Source organism: Lissotriton helveticus, chromosome 6 (genome assembly GCF_964261635.1).
Source record: "Lissotriton helveticus chromosome 6, aLisHel1.1, whole genome shotgun sequence".
NCBI classification, from domain to species: domain Eukaryota; kingdom Metazoa; phylum Chordata; class Amphibia; order Caudata; family Salamandridae; genus Lissotriton; species Lissotriton helveticus.
The window spans coordinates 1,164,044,855-1,164,059,520 of NC_136067.1; the positions used below are offsets into that span (position 1 = coordinate 1,164,044,855).

Sequence of the window (14,666 nt, forward strand, 5' to 3'; positions counted from 1 at the left end):
TTTGGGATTTTTAAAAAGCACACATTATCATTGTACTTCCTGGTACTGAAAATAACTACTGTGTGTCTGGATATGCTCATTGTGAAAGGGCAGCATGCTGTGACTCATAGTGAAGTTAGCCAATGGCTGAAGTAGACAGACACATTGCTCCTTGATGCATGTTTGAGTGGGATAGAGAAAAATGTGAATGATAGAACCACAGACAAATGGGTGACATGTGGCTGAAAGTCCCTATAAGTAACTATGACATACACATAATTTAAGTAAAATCCGGTTTCCGCTAACAAGCCTAAAAAAGTAATTTGTTCTTCCACTGCCTATCAGACTCTTACCTATAAGGGGAAAAAAAAGAAAGGCATAAGAAATAGAGCAAGACATGAAAGAGAAAGACCCAAGAAAGAGAAAAAAGAAAGAAAAAACATTTCATTCAAATGAGTGTCGGCACAAACTATATTATGCTAAATTATATTTTAAGATTAATCCAATTCGTAAACATTTATGAACTGCAGATTAAAATGTCTAAAGATAGCTATACTGAAGGTTAAATCCTAACTTTAAAAGAAAAATCATAACTTATTGGCAATTTACGAACTTCTATTGTATCAAGTTTGCCATGAAACTGAGGTAATCTTTACCTCCTTGTACTCTAGAGATGATCTTTAAGAAAAGGTCTAAAACATGCACTCATTTAAAATGATCTCACTTTTGTACTGAAAATTAAGGTATTCGCTAAATTAGTGTAGAGTTATTTATTGGATAGGATTAAAGAAAAGTTACATTTGCCAACAGAAGAACTATTTTAGATTGCAATCCTGCTCCATTGATAATATTGTGGCAATATGCCATCTGGCATCTAAGAGAATTCAACAGGGCAGCAAAAAACATGTACCGATGCTTGGTTGGTTATTGAAGAGCATTTGGCCAGTTGAGTAAAGCACATCTATGCACCAAAATTAATACATTAGGCTGTGATGCAAGCTGACTAAAACTTTAACAATGTTTCCATGAAAAATTGTTGGGCTTAATCAGGTATGGAGCAATGGTAGCAATATGAAATCTTGAACTAGATTGTAAGCAATATTACTCTCTGCACTAAATAAATCCAGAATATATATACAGTAAGTGTCATTTATCATGCTACAGCATTCATTTTCTTACAATTCTGTACTAAACATTACTTTTTAGACAACTTACTTTTTTGGATCAATAGTACTACGTGACACTTAGATGTCACTATAAGCAGGTGGAACATTTTGGATGGATGTAAAGCTTATCCTTTTTGGAGCCTAGGGCTTTGCAGTAAATCTCAGTTGTATTGGTTCTATTACCACCTGATGAAACGGTCTCCCCTTTTTAGTAAGTTGATTTGGAAGTACAGAATGGACATAATTCAAAATAAGACCAAAGTTACAAGAATGGACTATTAAAATAAGAGACTTGTAAGATTTTCTTTTACAATCAATCACCTGTTCAGCAGAAATTTAAAAAAAGAACCTATAGCTTGCTTATTTACTTATGACTGCAATTATTTCACTTATTTTAATTACTGAGGGTGAAAATAACCTTTAGGTTTCCATTAAACCTGCCTCGATCAGCTTTATGAAAAAACATTGTCATTGTGACTGTTATAAGCTAAAGTTTTCCTGAAAAGTACTCTATTTTCATTAAATTATTAAAGAAATTGTAACCTTGTGTACACCAATTAAAAGGCCAACACACAAATACGAAATCTTAACAAAGTAAGATACCTTGAATATACACAAAAATTAAGTATGCTTCAAAAACATCTATAGTTCAAAAGGAAATGACTTAACGCTCAGCTTATTTACTGCGATCGAAGATAGGTTTACTAAGAGGATGCTCGGTTAAGTCACTTGGAAGCTTTGGGTTTTGGTTGCAGGCACAGAAAAGCTGCATAGGTTTTTACTAAACAATCATACTGAGAATGGATGCATGGAAATGTCAATCAAAAATAATGCTGGAAAAAATGAGATATTTAAAGAACTTAACAAGTTTGAATTGAAAACAAAACTAGAGCATTCAATCAGGCCAAATTATTTTTCGACACTCCTTAAGATAATGCTGGATATGAACTGGTATAGTGCATGGTATCATCTATAATATACACCATTGGCACTGGACTCAAATTAAAATAATGTATTCATTTAATTTGCTACAATCCCAAGACATTAGACCTAGCTTACAAACCACACTCAAGTTCTTAATAACAAATTTGTAAGCAGTGTGAAGTACTTTATCTTGCACCACTCCCTCTTATTCCTTACCTGAAAGAAAATTTCGCAATTTTGAAAACTGGATTTCATACTGCTGAGGGTCAGCCTGGCAAGGTGAAGAGGACACAATGTTGGCACAACTTGACTCAGCTTGTACTGTCAGATGAAGATAATACAATTAATAGGTGGGACATTGTTGTTGTAATATTTATGGTGCAGATGAGAAATCTCCAACAAACAACCAACTGTGCTGAAAAAGTGTTTGTTTTGTTAAACAGCACACAACCTTTTTCTTAAGATTCTGCACTTCTTTGAAATGCATCCAATACATCAAACTTATCTTTATGAGCTTGCTAAATGTAATCAGTTATCACATAGCAATAAACAGTAAAATGATTATAGCTGCAAAACTCCATTCTATTCAAAGGCGGATTCAGACAAGATAGTCGAGTTGCCTAATGCTCTTCAATAAATCAGTACGTGGGATAAAATTTGTTTCCACACTAGGAAAAACTGGCCTTTCATGCAGAGAAAGTTAACTGTTCCAAGGAGAAAATTATGAATGTTGAAAGGTTGACATAAGAAAATGTGCAATGCTGCTTGCACAAAGTACATCTGTTCTAATGATAATGCCAATGTAGCACCTAGAGTAATTGTGGTGACATTACAATTATTCTCACATGAATTAGGATAAAGGGGCCCGATGTACTTTAGATGTATTACAAAAAGTGATCGCAATTTGTGCACCAAACTTTTTGCAAAGAGTCTCCAATTTTGTGATGCGACCTATGTACTAATAGGTCATATCACAAAATCTCCAGTTGCAGAGCGATCTGCCTCACGAGTATTACTTAAGCACCCAGAGGTTATCTGAGAACTTTCAAAGGGGTAGCTGTTGCAACGGGGATTGCTCCCCCTTGTAAATGGGTTACAATTTGCTTTAAGGAGTGAGTAACTTGCAAACCACTCATACACAGCATTGTGAATCCCCTTTTCAGTTCCACTCCTATTTAAAATTCAAAATTAGTCGTAATCCCATTTTGTGATTCAGAAAGGCTTTATCTGAAACATATAAACAAGCCATTTTGTGGTTGCAAGCCTGGTAATTTTGCTAATCATAGGGTTTGCAAACACAATATTCTTTGGTACACTGGGCCAAAATTCTGTTCAGAAGAACGACTGCTGCTTAATCAATGTTAAGTTTTGCAGCTAGAGGCTGAAAAAAGAAAGAAAGCACTATTCATATATTTGTCATATTTCATAAACTATTTTCACGAGGAATCAAATCAAGATGCTATGGAAGGCAGACAGTGTGCAGTCACACTCTCCTCTAAAAATCAAAACAAAGAGACATTGACACCACCAAAGCTCATCTGCCTCTCTCGTGTTTTTTTGTTTCACTATCAAATTGCTCCAGGGTTGGGGTTGAAGAGTTGTACTATTATTAACAGATGGTCTGTGAGAAATGCACTTGCTACAATGGGTTATCTGTTTGGTCAACCAGAACAGTAAACTTACTATAAGTGCAATAAGTGTTTGGCGTAGTTTGTTGGCATTTACGGTCAATATCTTGGACTTTTTAGGTAACGGTCTTAAAAGAAAACTAAATCGTTTGCTGAAATGACATGGATACAAAAATGAATGATCAACCTTCCCTCCCAATTTATTAACACGTCGGGTGCTATTGATGTGACCTTTCCCTCAACAGTGCAAGCGATTGGGCCCTGTTGAGGGGAACGGCATATCAAAGAAACCAGCACAGGGAAAGCTGCTGCACTTGCAGCTTCACTACTACTCCCGTTCTTACTCAGTCATTGGAACAGAAATTCTTCTGCTCTGGCCAAGAGGGTTGCGACATCCTTATTTGGTGCTTTCACTAAGCAACAGGGAATATAGAGTCTACTGACAAGGCGCATAGCCACAAAGGTATGACCTGGACTCCCGCCGAAAAGATCATTAAACCTGTTTTCCCTCTTGCTCTTTCAGATACATGAAGAATGGCAACTGGTTAATGAAAAACATTATTTTTGGATATTGAAGAAATGTAAGTCTTCTACTATTTATCGTTTCACTGTTGGCACTAAACTGTCCAGTGTACCGCGCTCACAGGGAGGTGTTTGGAAGAGGAGAGATACTGCTGGAAAGCTGTGATCCCCAGTTTTCAAGTTATAATCTTTCCCTTTAAGAACAGTTCCAGGTGATCGCAGCGGGACACAATTGCTTCCTCTGTTGGTCATGCATTTATTCAAAAGAGTGAACATTTGTGAATACTTTTTGGTCTTGTAACGTGGATTTCTGCATATACTGTTTTCCTACAAAGGTCTTTAGGAGATCAGTTTTGGATTTTTTCATGAATTCCCCTATGAAGAGTTTTATGCAGAAATGAGGTGGTTCCGTCCTTTGGAAACGCAGGACATATATTGGAGTTCTGTTATTTTGTAAAAGGTCATCTTCCATGTGTTTGGTGTGAGCTCGTTTCACATTTGTTTTGCTGGTTGTTGAGGGGTTACTAATACACTTAAGTAGGTGGTGTTAGTGAGCAAGCACAACAGAAGTTTTTCGATACTTGAGGAAAACCATCAGTCTTGGAAGTTGCCAGGGTGGTAATGAGCCACACCTTATAAATAAGCTCTTTTTGCATAGACAACCAGTGTGTCCTTTCTAGTGGGTTAGCGATGGTGCTTGATGGGTCTGTGCAGTGCAGCAAATCAGTGCTGGCAGGAAGTAACAAAATAGAAGCATGCAAGCGCTTCGAGATCTTATCTAACGGGATGTCTAAACACCTAAGTCCCTGCCTTTTGAACAAATGGATAGAAATAAAAACGCATTTACATAGATTTTAAACCAATCGGCAAATTTCTTCTCAACCATATTGGATATGGAGGAGGTTGCAAAAAACAAACCCCCCCCCCCCCCCCAAAAACCCACAAACATGCCTGGTAGGTCATTAATTCATTTTACGGAGTGAAGCCACATCCACATCTCCTATTCAAAATCGTTTTTAATCACCGGGACGACTGACTCCGTAACAGGGCGGCTGGACCTCCGTGTCGCAGCCACAGCCTGCCCCCAGACCAGAAGATGGCAGGACGGGTTTGCCAGGACAGCGGTCTCCTGTACGGGGCAGCTGGACCTCTTTGTCGCGGTCGCAGCTTGTCCCCGGAACCCTTGAGACGCGACTTCGGGCTCCCTGGACTGTGGCAGCCGCAAGATTCTTGTGGCGCGATAGCGACGCACCCAGGTTGCTACTGAAGCACTTCACCCGTGATGAGGGCGAATTCTCCCTGCACCACCATAGAAGCACATAATGCAGGTTGACAGTTTACCCTGCCCTGTACCGCGATGTTTCGGACTGCCTGCTCACTATGGGGCTGAATCAATCACACCCCGGCTACACCAGGAGGTAGCGTCCGGTTATCACGGAGAGTCAACGTTCCCCGCCCACATCAACAGCAACGAAACCATTGCACCGGAGCCCCACTGAAACGTAACATCGCGGATCGTTTGGGCGACCCCGCCCCCCTGTGGAGTATCTCATAATAACGCGGATAATACGTTTGTTTTCACTGGATGGCTCACCCCAAAAGAACATTAAGAATAGGGAAAGCCTCCTCGAGCACATGAAAACAGATCCCCTCACGCTTCAAAGGGTCCCGACGTTGCAAGACAAACAAACGAGCCTACTCCAGAAACAACCTCAGTCATTTCTTCAGGATCGAGGTATCTGTAAATACATGTAATGGATTATGAATATTTTTACTCTTATTTTTAAAAGTCTTATTAGTAATCATTTTTGACACAGGTATCTCTTGCCCAAAATGGCCGATAGTTCGTAGTGCAAGGGATCTCCCCCACCATCCCTTTGGCAATTCTCCTTTTCATCAATCACTTCCTGTGAACGTCTTCATATTCGAAATAGGACCATAGACTGTTTTGGTTCATGAACAGAAAAATAGGACTTTGCTCTACCATAGCCCTCCCTACAATAGAATGAACACTAAAGTAGGACTACACTAGCTTCCCCTAAGTAATGGAAACGGAGGACTACCTACCTGCTTAAGTATTTCCCTACTAAGGAGTCGGCCATCTTAGCCAGTCTTCCTCTCAGTGCCCAAGGCCATGGTTACCTTAGCTCTTAGTCGACCACCGCCCCCTTCCTATCTATTCAGATTTCCTAAACTTACACCACATTCAGCCACCTACCCAACGCATCTCCCTCCTCTCTTTCTTTGCCCTGTACCACCTTTTCTTCACCCTTTGCCTACAACACTCCGACCCCTCCACCTGCCCGACGCCCTGGGGGCATTTTTCATGGCATCTTCGATCCTACCCCCTGTTCCCCTAGCCCTTTAGAATTATTCACTTTCGCAGTAACTGACTTCAACCCACCTAAACCTCCCTCTTCCCCCATTCCTCTCTCTGGACTCCTCGCAATCCTCCTGGGTCCCAGCTATTCTCACTCTCTCTGGCGCCCTCTTCTCCGCACCTATCTGCCCACATACCACGGAACTCACAGGCACTCACACATACATCATCATCATCATCTATACCCCCGGCCTAAAAATAAATAAATAAATAAATAAATAAATAATAATAATAATAAAAAAACAGCCAAACGATTTAAACACAATTTTACCAAATCACACCCTGGAACTCTCTTCGCTGATCCCTACTTCTCCCCAGGCAACGGGCACACAACCATTGACATTTTCCACACGAAACGGAGAGCACAATGGAGGAAAGCACTCCTAACCACATTTACTGTTTCTTCCACGAGAAAATCGGCACATGATCTAGCTATTTCTATTGCCCCATCCCAACTCTTCCAAGCAACAGCAACCATCACTATCTACAACAACGGTACTATCCTCATCCAATCCACGGACCATAGTTTAAATCTCCTGGATAACATCTTCCCCATTATTAAAGAACAAGTTGATAATCCGCAAGCTGCCTCCCAATCCACCACCACCACCATTACCGAGGTGCTACCTCTCTAACCGCCATCGTCTTCCTCCGCAATCCACTCCCTCGACCACTATGGGCACTGAATCCAATCACTTCTTCTACCCAGACTACCCTGAAGACCACTCCCACCGATACACCTAGCGGCACCTCACCGAAACATCGCACACCCCTTCCACCTAACATGGCCGAGACTACATCCGCACCCCCCATAGCTACTGAAACCACTCAGGGCACAACCATAGCTCCTCACCCCTCCTACACAACCGCTCCCCTCATCATCTCGCCCCCTACCCCATCCCCCTCACAATACCACACCCAAAACTGACTCCTCCCAGTTCAACCTATCCCCACCCAGCATGACCGAAACTACATACACCCCCAACAGTAACTGAACCCACTCCAGGAATGAACATAGCTCATCCCCCTGCTCACAGAACCCATTCCTTAATCTCTCCCTCAACCTCATCCCCCTCCTCTCAATAACGCACCCAATTCGGACTCCTCCCAGTCCAGTCAATCCTTATCCAGCAAGACCGAGTCTACATCCGCACCTCCAATAGCAATGGAACCCAATTAGGGAACCACCATAGCTCCCCACCCCTCTAACATAACACTCCCCTAATCATCTCTCCCCTTACCTCTTCCCCTATTCGCAATAACACGCCTATCAAGGACTCCACCCATGCCAGCCAGTCCCCCACAGCTCAGTCGCCTGCCCTTTACGAGTCACCCCATGACCTTTCAGACAACAGTCCACCTTCTGAACTCTCACCGCTACCAATCACACTTCACACATCTGCCCACCAGCATGCCAAACCCACTACTCAGCCACCCACATCAACATTCCGCCCACACACACACACACAACTGCGCTTACTAACTCACTCACTCCTGTACCAGTCCATACACCCAACTAGCCCACACAGCAGACACACACACACACACACACACACACCCATGGCACCGCCTCCCACCCGAATCATTACCACATCCGAACACTAGATTAGATGAGATCATGTCCACACTTCACTTAATCAAAGAGGATATCCACGCTTTTAAAGTCATGCTATCAAAACAACCAGGGCTCTCCAGATCCTACAGAACCTGTATACCTAGCAAGCCCCCAATCCACCTCCCTAGCACCCCCAAACAATGTTCCCAGCTGGAACTCAATACCCTCCCGGAATCTATCATCCCGTTCAATGCGTTCTACCAACCCTTTTTCGGAGAACGGTCTTCGCTCTCTTCTCCTCTCCTACGAATCCTCCATTGCGATTTCCGTTTCACTCACACACATGCCCATCCCTTCTATCCCCTCCAACCCTCTTAGGCCCTCCACCCATAACAATAGAGGAATCATCGACAACAATCTTAGTAGAGTCACAATCACGCAGGACTACACCACTTCCCTCGCCGGCTTGAATACACAATCCTCAACTGCAGATCGGCCTCTAAAGAGGCAACTGACATAGCGGACCTCATTATCTCTACTGATCTGGACCTGATAATTCTTATTGAAACATGGCTTACAGAATCCTCCTTGCCTCTCATCGACATCCTAGTACCCCCTAACTATGACATCAGGCTGGACAGGAGTGGTAAGACAGGAGGAGGAATTGCATGCATACACCCGAGCAACATCACCGTAAACAGAGCCATATCCCCTGCACTCCCCTCTTGTGAATACATATGCCTTGACATTAACAGTAATGACAAACCTGTCTGTACATTACACACCATCTATCATCTACCTGGTGACAACCTCATCTTCACAGAACACCTCATGGACATGGTCACAACTTACACCGGACAACAAAACACCCACATTTTCATGGGTGACTTCAACTTCCACTGGAATTACCTCAACGATACGGTGGTCAATAGTCTCAAAAACTTCCTCAATGTCCTAGACCTCAAGCAAATTTGCAACAGCCCTACACACAATAAAGGCGCAACTCTGGACTTAATAATCTCTAAGAGCGATTCCACGCACCAGGAGTCGATCCTCCCCTGTGATTGGTCAGACCATCACATCATCACCTTCTTTATCAATGAAACAGTTAAACTCAACTCTGCTCAATCCACAAAATCTAAAGTATGGAAAAGAGACTGGAAAAAAACTCAACCCAAATACGTTACCCGCTTCCAGCCACAATCTACTTTTGCCCCCTACTGGTTCTTCCAAGGTACATGATCTCACCAACCATTACCTCAACTTTATGACCTCGATAATTAACGAATTTGCTCCCCTTCAACTAAAGAGTTTCCACGAAAGACTCTAAACCCTGGTTTAATGGTCCTCTTAACGAGGATAGACGTTCACTCAGAACTGCTGAATGCAACTGGAGATCGGTCCCATCCGCCAAGCTCCTCATGACTCTAAAAAGAGAGAAATGCTTACTAACGACGATGAAGCGCGCTAATGCAGACTTCTTCAGCCATCAACTTGACCAAGCAAGAAATCGACCCAAAAATGTTTTGAATTAATTAAAACACAATCTAAGGACGCACCTCAATGTCCACAAGACCAAACTCATCCACAACCCATGTGTGACTAATTCTCTACTTTCTTTAATCTAAAGACTGAGATCAAGAAAGATCTCCTCAATGATCTAATTTCGCATTCTTGTCCTCACACCAAAACCTCCCTCGACCCACAAGTGCAGCACAACAAATCCCGTCAAAGTTTGTTTTAAAAAACAACGCGGTATGGTCATCCTTTTACACCTATCCTGAAGACGATAGACAAGTTTCTCAGTGCCCTGAAGCCTGCCAATCACCTCACTGACCCTCTCCCCACAAATGCGGTTAAAGAACTTACCCCATTGTTATGTCCGACAGCGTCCTCAAGTCGTTTGACACCCTGCGGCAAGAATTTGCGATGCCCCGTATCCAGTTTTATAAATACCTCCAGTTTCGTCGCGCGTTACTGCCCTATATAGCTGGGGTGGACCACATCCCTGACTTCAGTCCGTTGGAAGCCAAACTATTCATGGGGGAATTGCCAGATAAGAAGGTGTCCCGCATCTATCAAACTCTTGTACGGCACTGCTCCTCTGACCTGCAGCGGCTTAAAACTGCGTGGGAGCGGGATGTTGGGGACCTAGACGAGGAAGATTGGGTGGAGGCCCTAGAGAGTCCCAGGGGGGCGGCTATCTCCATGCGCCTGCGCCTTATTCAGTTTCGGTACCTCCACCGCACGTACTACACTAGGCAACGCTTATGGAGGCAGGCATGGTAGCGTCTCCAGACTGTCTACGATGTGGGAGCGCAGAGGGCACATTACTTCACACGGTTTGGGACGGTGGGGCGCTGCAGCAATTCTGGAATGGGGTCTTCCGCTGTTTGAGGGATGTCCTGGCCTGGGAACTTCAGAGGGACCCTCGATTGGCATTGCTCCATGTTCTGGCTGGAATAGGGGGCAACAGTTACAAACGCCACTTATTGCTGGGGCTGACGCTGGCGAAACGAGACATTGCACAAGCATGGAAGGCATCGAAGGCTCCGCCTATGGTGGCCTGGAAAAATGGACTAGACTTCTGCATGGGGCTTGAGTTGCCCATTTTTATGGCCAGGGGTTGCCCTCTGAAACATTTTAAGATTTGGAAACGGTGGGCGGATTATCGGGGCCTGGAGCTGGACCCACCGCCGGAAGACGCTGCCTCACTGCCCTCCATTTGAACTGTCGGGTAGGATGGTTGGACTGTGTTTAATGTACATGGCTGATACGGTCTGTGTTTTACACTCTGTGTGGGTTGAGCAAGCTGCAACACTTAGGGGGGTGGGTAGGGCGGGTGGGGGGTAAAGTTGTTCCTTTACAGTTTAAGTATTCACGTATGTAAACTACTGAAGTAGACAATGTTACTATGATTCTGGCATTGGCTTCTGGCTTACAGAGCAGTGCACATGTTTTCCTGTGCCTTCAGTCAATAAAACCTGTAAAAAAAAAAAAAAAAAAAAAAAAAAAAAAAAAAAAAAAAAAAACTTTACCCCATTGCTTCTTCCTCTCTGGACCAAAATCATCAACAGTTCACTCCTACAAGGTTGCATCCCTGATTCCCTTAAGGTCGGGCAGGTCTCTCCCACCCTTGAGAAACCCACAGCTGACCCCACGGACCTAAACAACTACCGCCCTAGCTCCAATATTCCCACCTTGGTCAAACTTCTGGAAAAAGGTGTTCACCACCAACTGACATTGATCACTTCAACCTTCTTAAACACCAATCCGGCTTCCGAACAGATCACAGCACGGAATCAGCCATGACACATCATTGATGATGCACTACAAATACTTGATCAAAATGGAACAGGTCTTCTTATCCTACTAGACCTCTCATCAGCATACAATACGGTCAAACACAGGAACTTGATAGATCTGTTGAACCACAGAATGGGTCTCCATGGGTACTCATAGTACGGCCCGCAGGCCGTCAGCGGCCCGGCAAGCCTTCCCCGGCGGCCTGCGGACCTTGCAGACAATTTACCTGTGTTAAAAAAAAAAAAAAGTACAGTGTCTGCAAACACTGGGGGCCGAGACTCTGCTGCTCTGTGGGGGCCCGGGCATTCCGTGATAGTCAGAGTGGAACTGCAGGGGCAGGGACGCTAAGAGGTGAAAGACAAAAGCCTCACTAACATACAAATGGTATGTTAAAGACCTGTGAAGTGCTCGTGCAGCTGTGTGTGCCCTGAAGCTGTCTCAGCCCGAGCACAGACAGGCAGGGACAGATGAAGAGGGTGAAAGAGGGAGGTAGAGGGAGGAAGACAGAAGGAGTGAGAGAAAGGGAGGGAGACAAAGGGAGAGCGAGGGAGGGAAATGAGGGAGAGGGAGGGAGAGCGAGGGAGGGAAAGGGAGACAGAGCGAGGGAGGGAGGGAAAGGGAGGCAGACAGAAGGAGGGAAAGGGAGGCAGACAGAAGGAGAGCGAGGGAGGGAGGGAAAGGGAGGCAGACAGAGGGAGAGCGAGGGAGGGAGGGAAAAAGAGGGAGAGCCAGTGAGGGAGGGAAAGGGAGGCAGAGAGAGGGAGAGCGAGGGAGGGAGGGAAAGGGAGGCAGAGAGAGGGAGAGCGAGGGAGGGAGGGAAAGGGAGGCAGACAGAAGGAGAGGGAGGGAGGGAAAGGGAGACCGAGGGAGGGAGGGAAAGGGAGGCAGACAGAAGGAGAGGGAGGGAGGGAAAGGGAGACAGGGAGAGCGAGGGAGGGAGGGAAAGGGAGGCAGACAGGGAGAGGAGGGAAAAGGAGGCATTTAGAATGAGAGCGAGGGCGGGAAAGGGACGCAGACAGGGGGAAAGCGAGGGAGGGAAAGGGACGCAGACAGAGGGAGAGCAACGGAGGGAAAGGGACGCAGACAGAGGGAGAGCGACGGAAAGGGAGGCAGACAGAAGGAGAGGGAGGGAGGGAAAGGGAGACAGACAGAAGGAGGGAGGGAAAGGGAGGAAGACAGAGGGAGAGCGAGGGAGGGAAATGAGGGAGAGGGAGAGCGAGGGAGGGAAAGGGAGGCAGACAGAAGGAGGGAAAGGGAGGCAGACAGAAGGAGAGCGAGGGAGGGAGGGAAAGGGAGGCAGACAGAGGGAGAGCGAGGGAGGGAGGGAAAAAGAGGGAGAGCCAGTGAGGGAGGGAAAGGGAGGCAGAGAGAGGGAGAGCGAGGGAGGGAGGGAAAGGGAGGCAGAGAGAGGGAGAGCGAGGGAGGGAGGGAAAGGGAGGCAGACAGAAGGAGAGGGAGGGAGGGAAAGGGAGACAGGGAGAGCGAGGGAGGGAGGGAGGGAAAGGGAGGCAGACAGGGAGAGGAGGGAAAAGGAGGCATTTAGAATGAGAGCGAGGGCGGGAAAGGGACGCAGACAGGGGGAAAGCGAGGGAGGGAAAGGGACGCAGACAGAGGGAGAGCGACGGAGGGAGGGAAAGGGAGGCAGACAGAAGGAGAGGGAGGGAAAGGGAGACAGGGAGAGCGAGGGAGGGAAAGGGAGACAGGGAGAGCGAGGGAGGGAGGGAAAGGGACGCAGACAGGGAGAGGAGGGAAAAGGAGGCAGTTAGAATGAGAGCGAGGGAGGGAAAGGGACGCAGACAGGGGGAAAGCGAGGGAGGGAAAGGGACGCAGACAGAGGGAGAGCGACGGAGGGAAAGGGAGGCAGACAGAAGGAGAGGGAGGGAGGGAAAGGGAGACAGACAGAAGGAGGGAGGAAGACAGAGGGAGAGCGAGGGAGAGAGAGAAAGGGAGGCAGACAGAGGGAGCGAGGGAGGGAGGGAGAGAGAGGGAGAGCCAGTGAGGGAGGGAAAAGGAGGCAGAGGGAAGGAATGGAGGGAGGGAAAAGGAGGCAGAGGGAAGGAAGGAATGGAGGGAGGGAAAGGGAGGTAGAGGGAAAGGGAGGCAGAGGGAAGGAAGGAATGGAGGGAGGGAAAGGGAGGCAGAGGGAAGGAAGGAATGGAGGGAGGGAAAGGGAGGCAGAGGAATGGAGGGAGGAAAAGGGAGGCAGACAGAGGGAGAGCGAGGGAAGGAAGGAATGGAGGGAGGAAAAGGGGGGCAGACAGGGAGAGCAAGGGAAGGAAGGAATGGAGGGAGGGAGGCAGACAGAGGGAGAGCGTGGGAGGGTGGGAAGACAGAGGGAGAGCGAGGGAGGGAGGAAAAGGGAGGCAGACAGAGGGAGAGCGAGGGAGGGAGGAAAAGGGAGGGAGAGCGAGGGAGGGAGGAAAAGGGAGGGAGAGCGAGGGAGTGAGGAGGGAGAGCGAGGGAGGGAGGAGGGAGAGCGAGGGAGGGAGGAGGGAGAGCGAGGGAGGGAGGAAAAGGGAGGGAGAGCGAGGGAGGGAGGGAGAGCGTGGAAAGAGAAAGGGAGAGGGAGGGAGACAGAGAAAGGGAGAGGGAGGGAGACAGAGAAAGGGAGAGGGAGGGAAGGAAGGAATGGAGGGAGGAAAAGGGAGGCAGACAGAGAGAGCGAAGGAAGGAAGGAATGGAGGGAGGAAAAGGGAGGCAGACAGAGGGAGAGCGAGGGAAGGAAGGAATGGAGGGAGGAAAAGGGAGGCAGACAGAGGGAGAGCGAAGGAAGGAAGGAATGGAGGGAGGAAAAGGGAGGCAGACAGAGGGAGAGCGTTGGAGGGCGGGAAGAGAAAGGGAGAGGGAGGGCGACAGAGGGAGGGCGAGGGAGACAGAGAAAGGGAGAGGGAGGGAGACAGAGAAAGGGAGAGGGAGGGAGACAGAGAAAGGGAGAGGGAGGGAGACAGAGAAAGGGAGAGGGAGGGAGACAGGGAGAGGGAGGGAGACAGAGAAAGGGAGAGGGAGGGAGACAGAGAAAGGGAGAGGGAGGGAGACAGAGAAAGGGAGGAGGGAGGCAGAGGAGGGTAACAGACAGAGGGAGGAGGAAAGGAGGTGGGTGACCGAGGGAGGAAGGAGGGTGACAGACAAGAGGGAGGGAGGAGGGTGACAGACAAGAGGGAGGGAGGAGGGTGACAGACAAGAGAGAGGGAGGAGGGTGACAGACA

General features: G+C 47.0%; 1 protein-coding gene across 3 annotated transcripts in view; it reads right to left on the reverse strand.

Moving 5' to 3' along the window:
- TAF5L (TATA-box binding protein associated factor 5 like) overlaps window positions 1-14,666 on the reverse strand; it is a 144,181-nt gene that overhangs the window by 37,739 nt on the left and 91,776 nt on the right. For all 3 annotated transcript variants that reach the window (XM_078648837.1, XM_078648835.1, XM_078648836.1), the window contains exon 4: window positions 2,286-2,390. In XM_078648837.1, coding sequence (XP_078504963.1) covers window positions 2,286-2,390 — 105 coding nt within the window. The remainder of the gene's footprint in view (window positions 1-2,285; window positions 2,391-14,666) is intronic.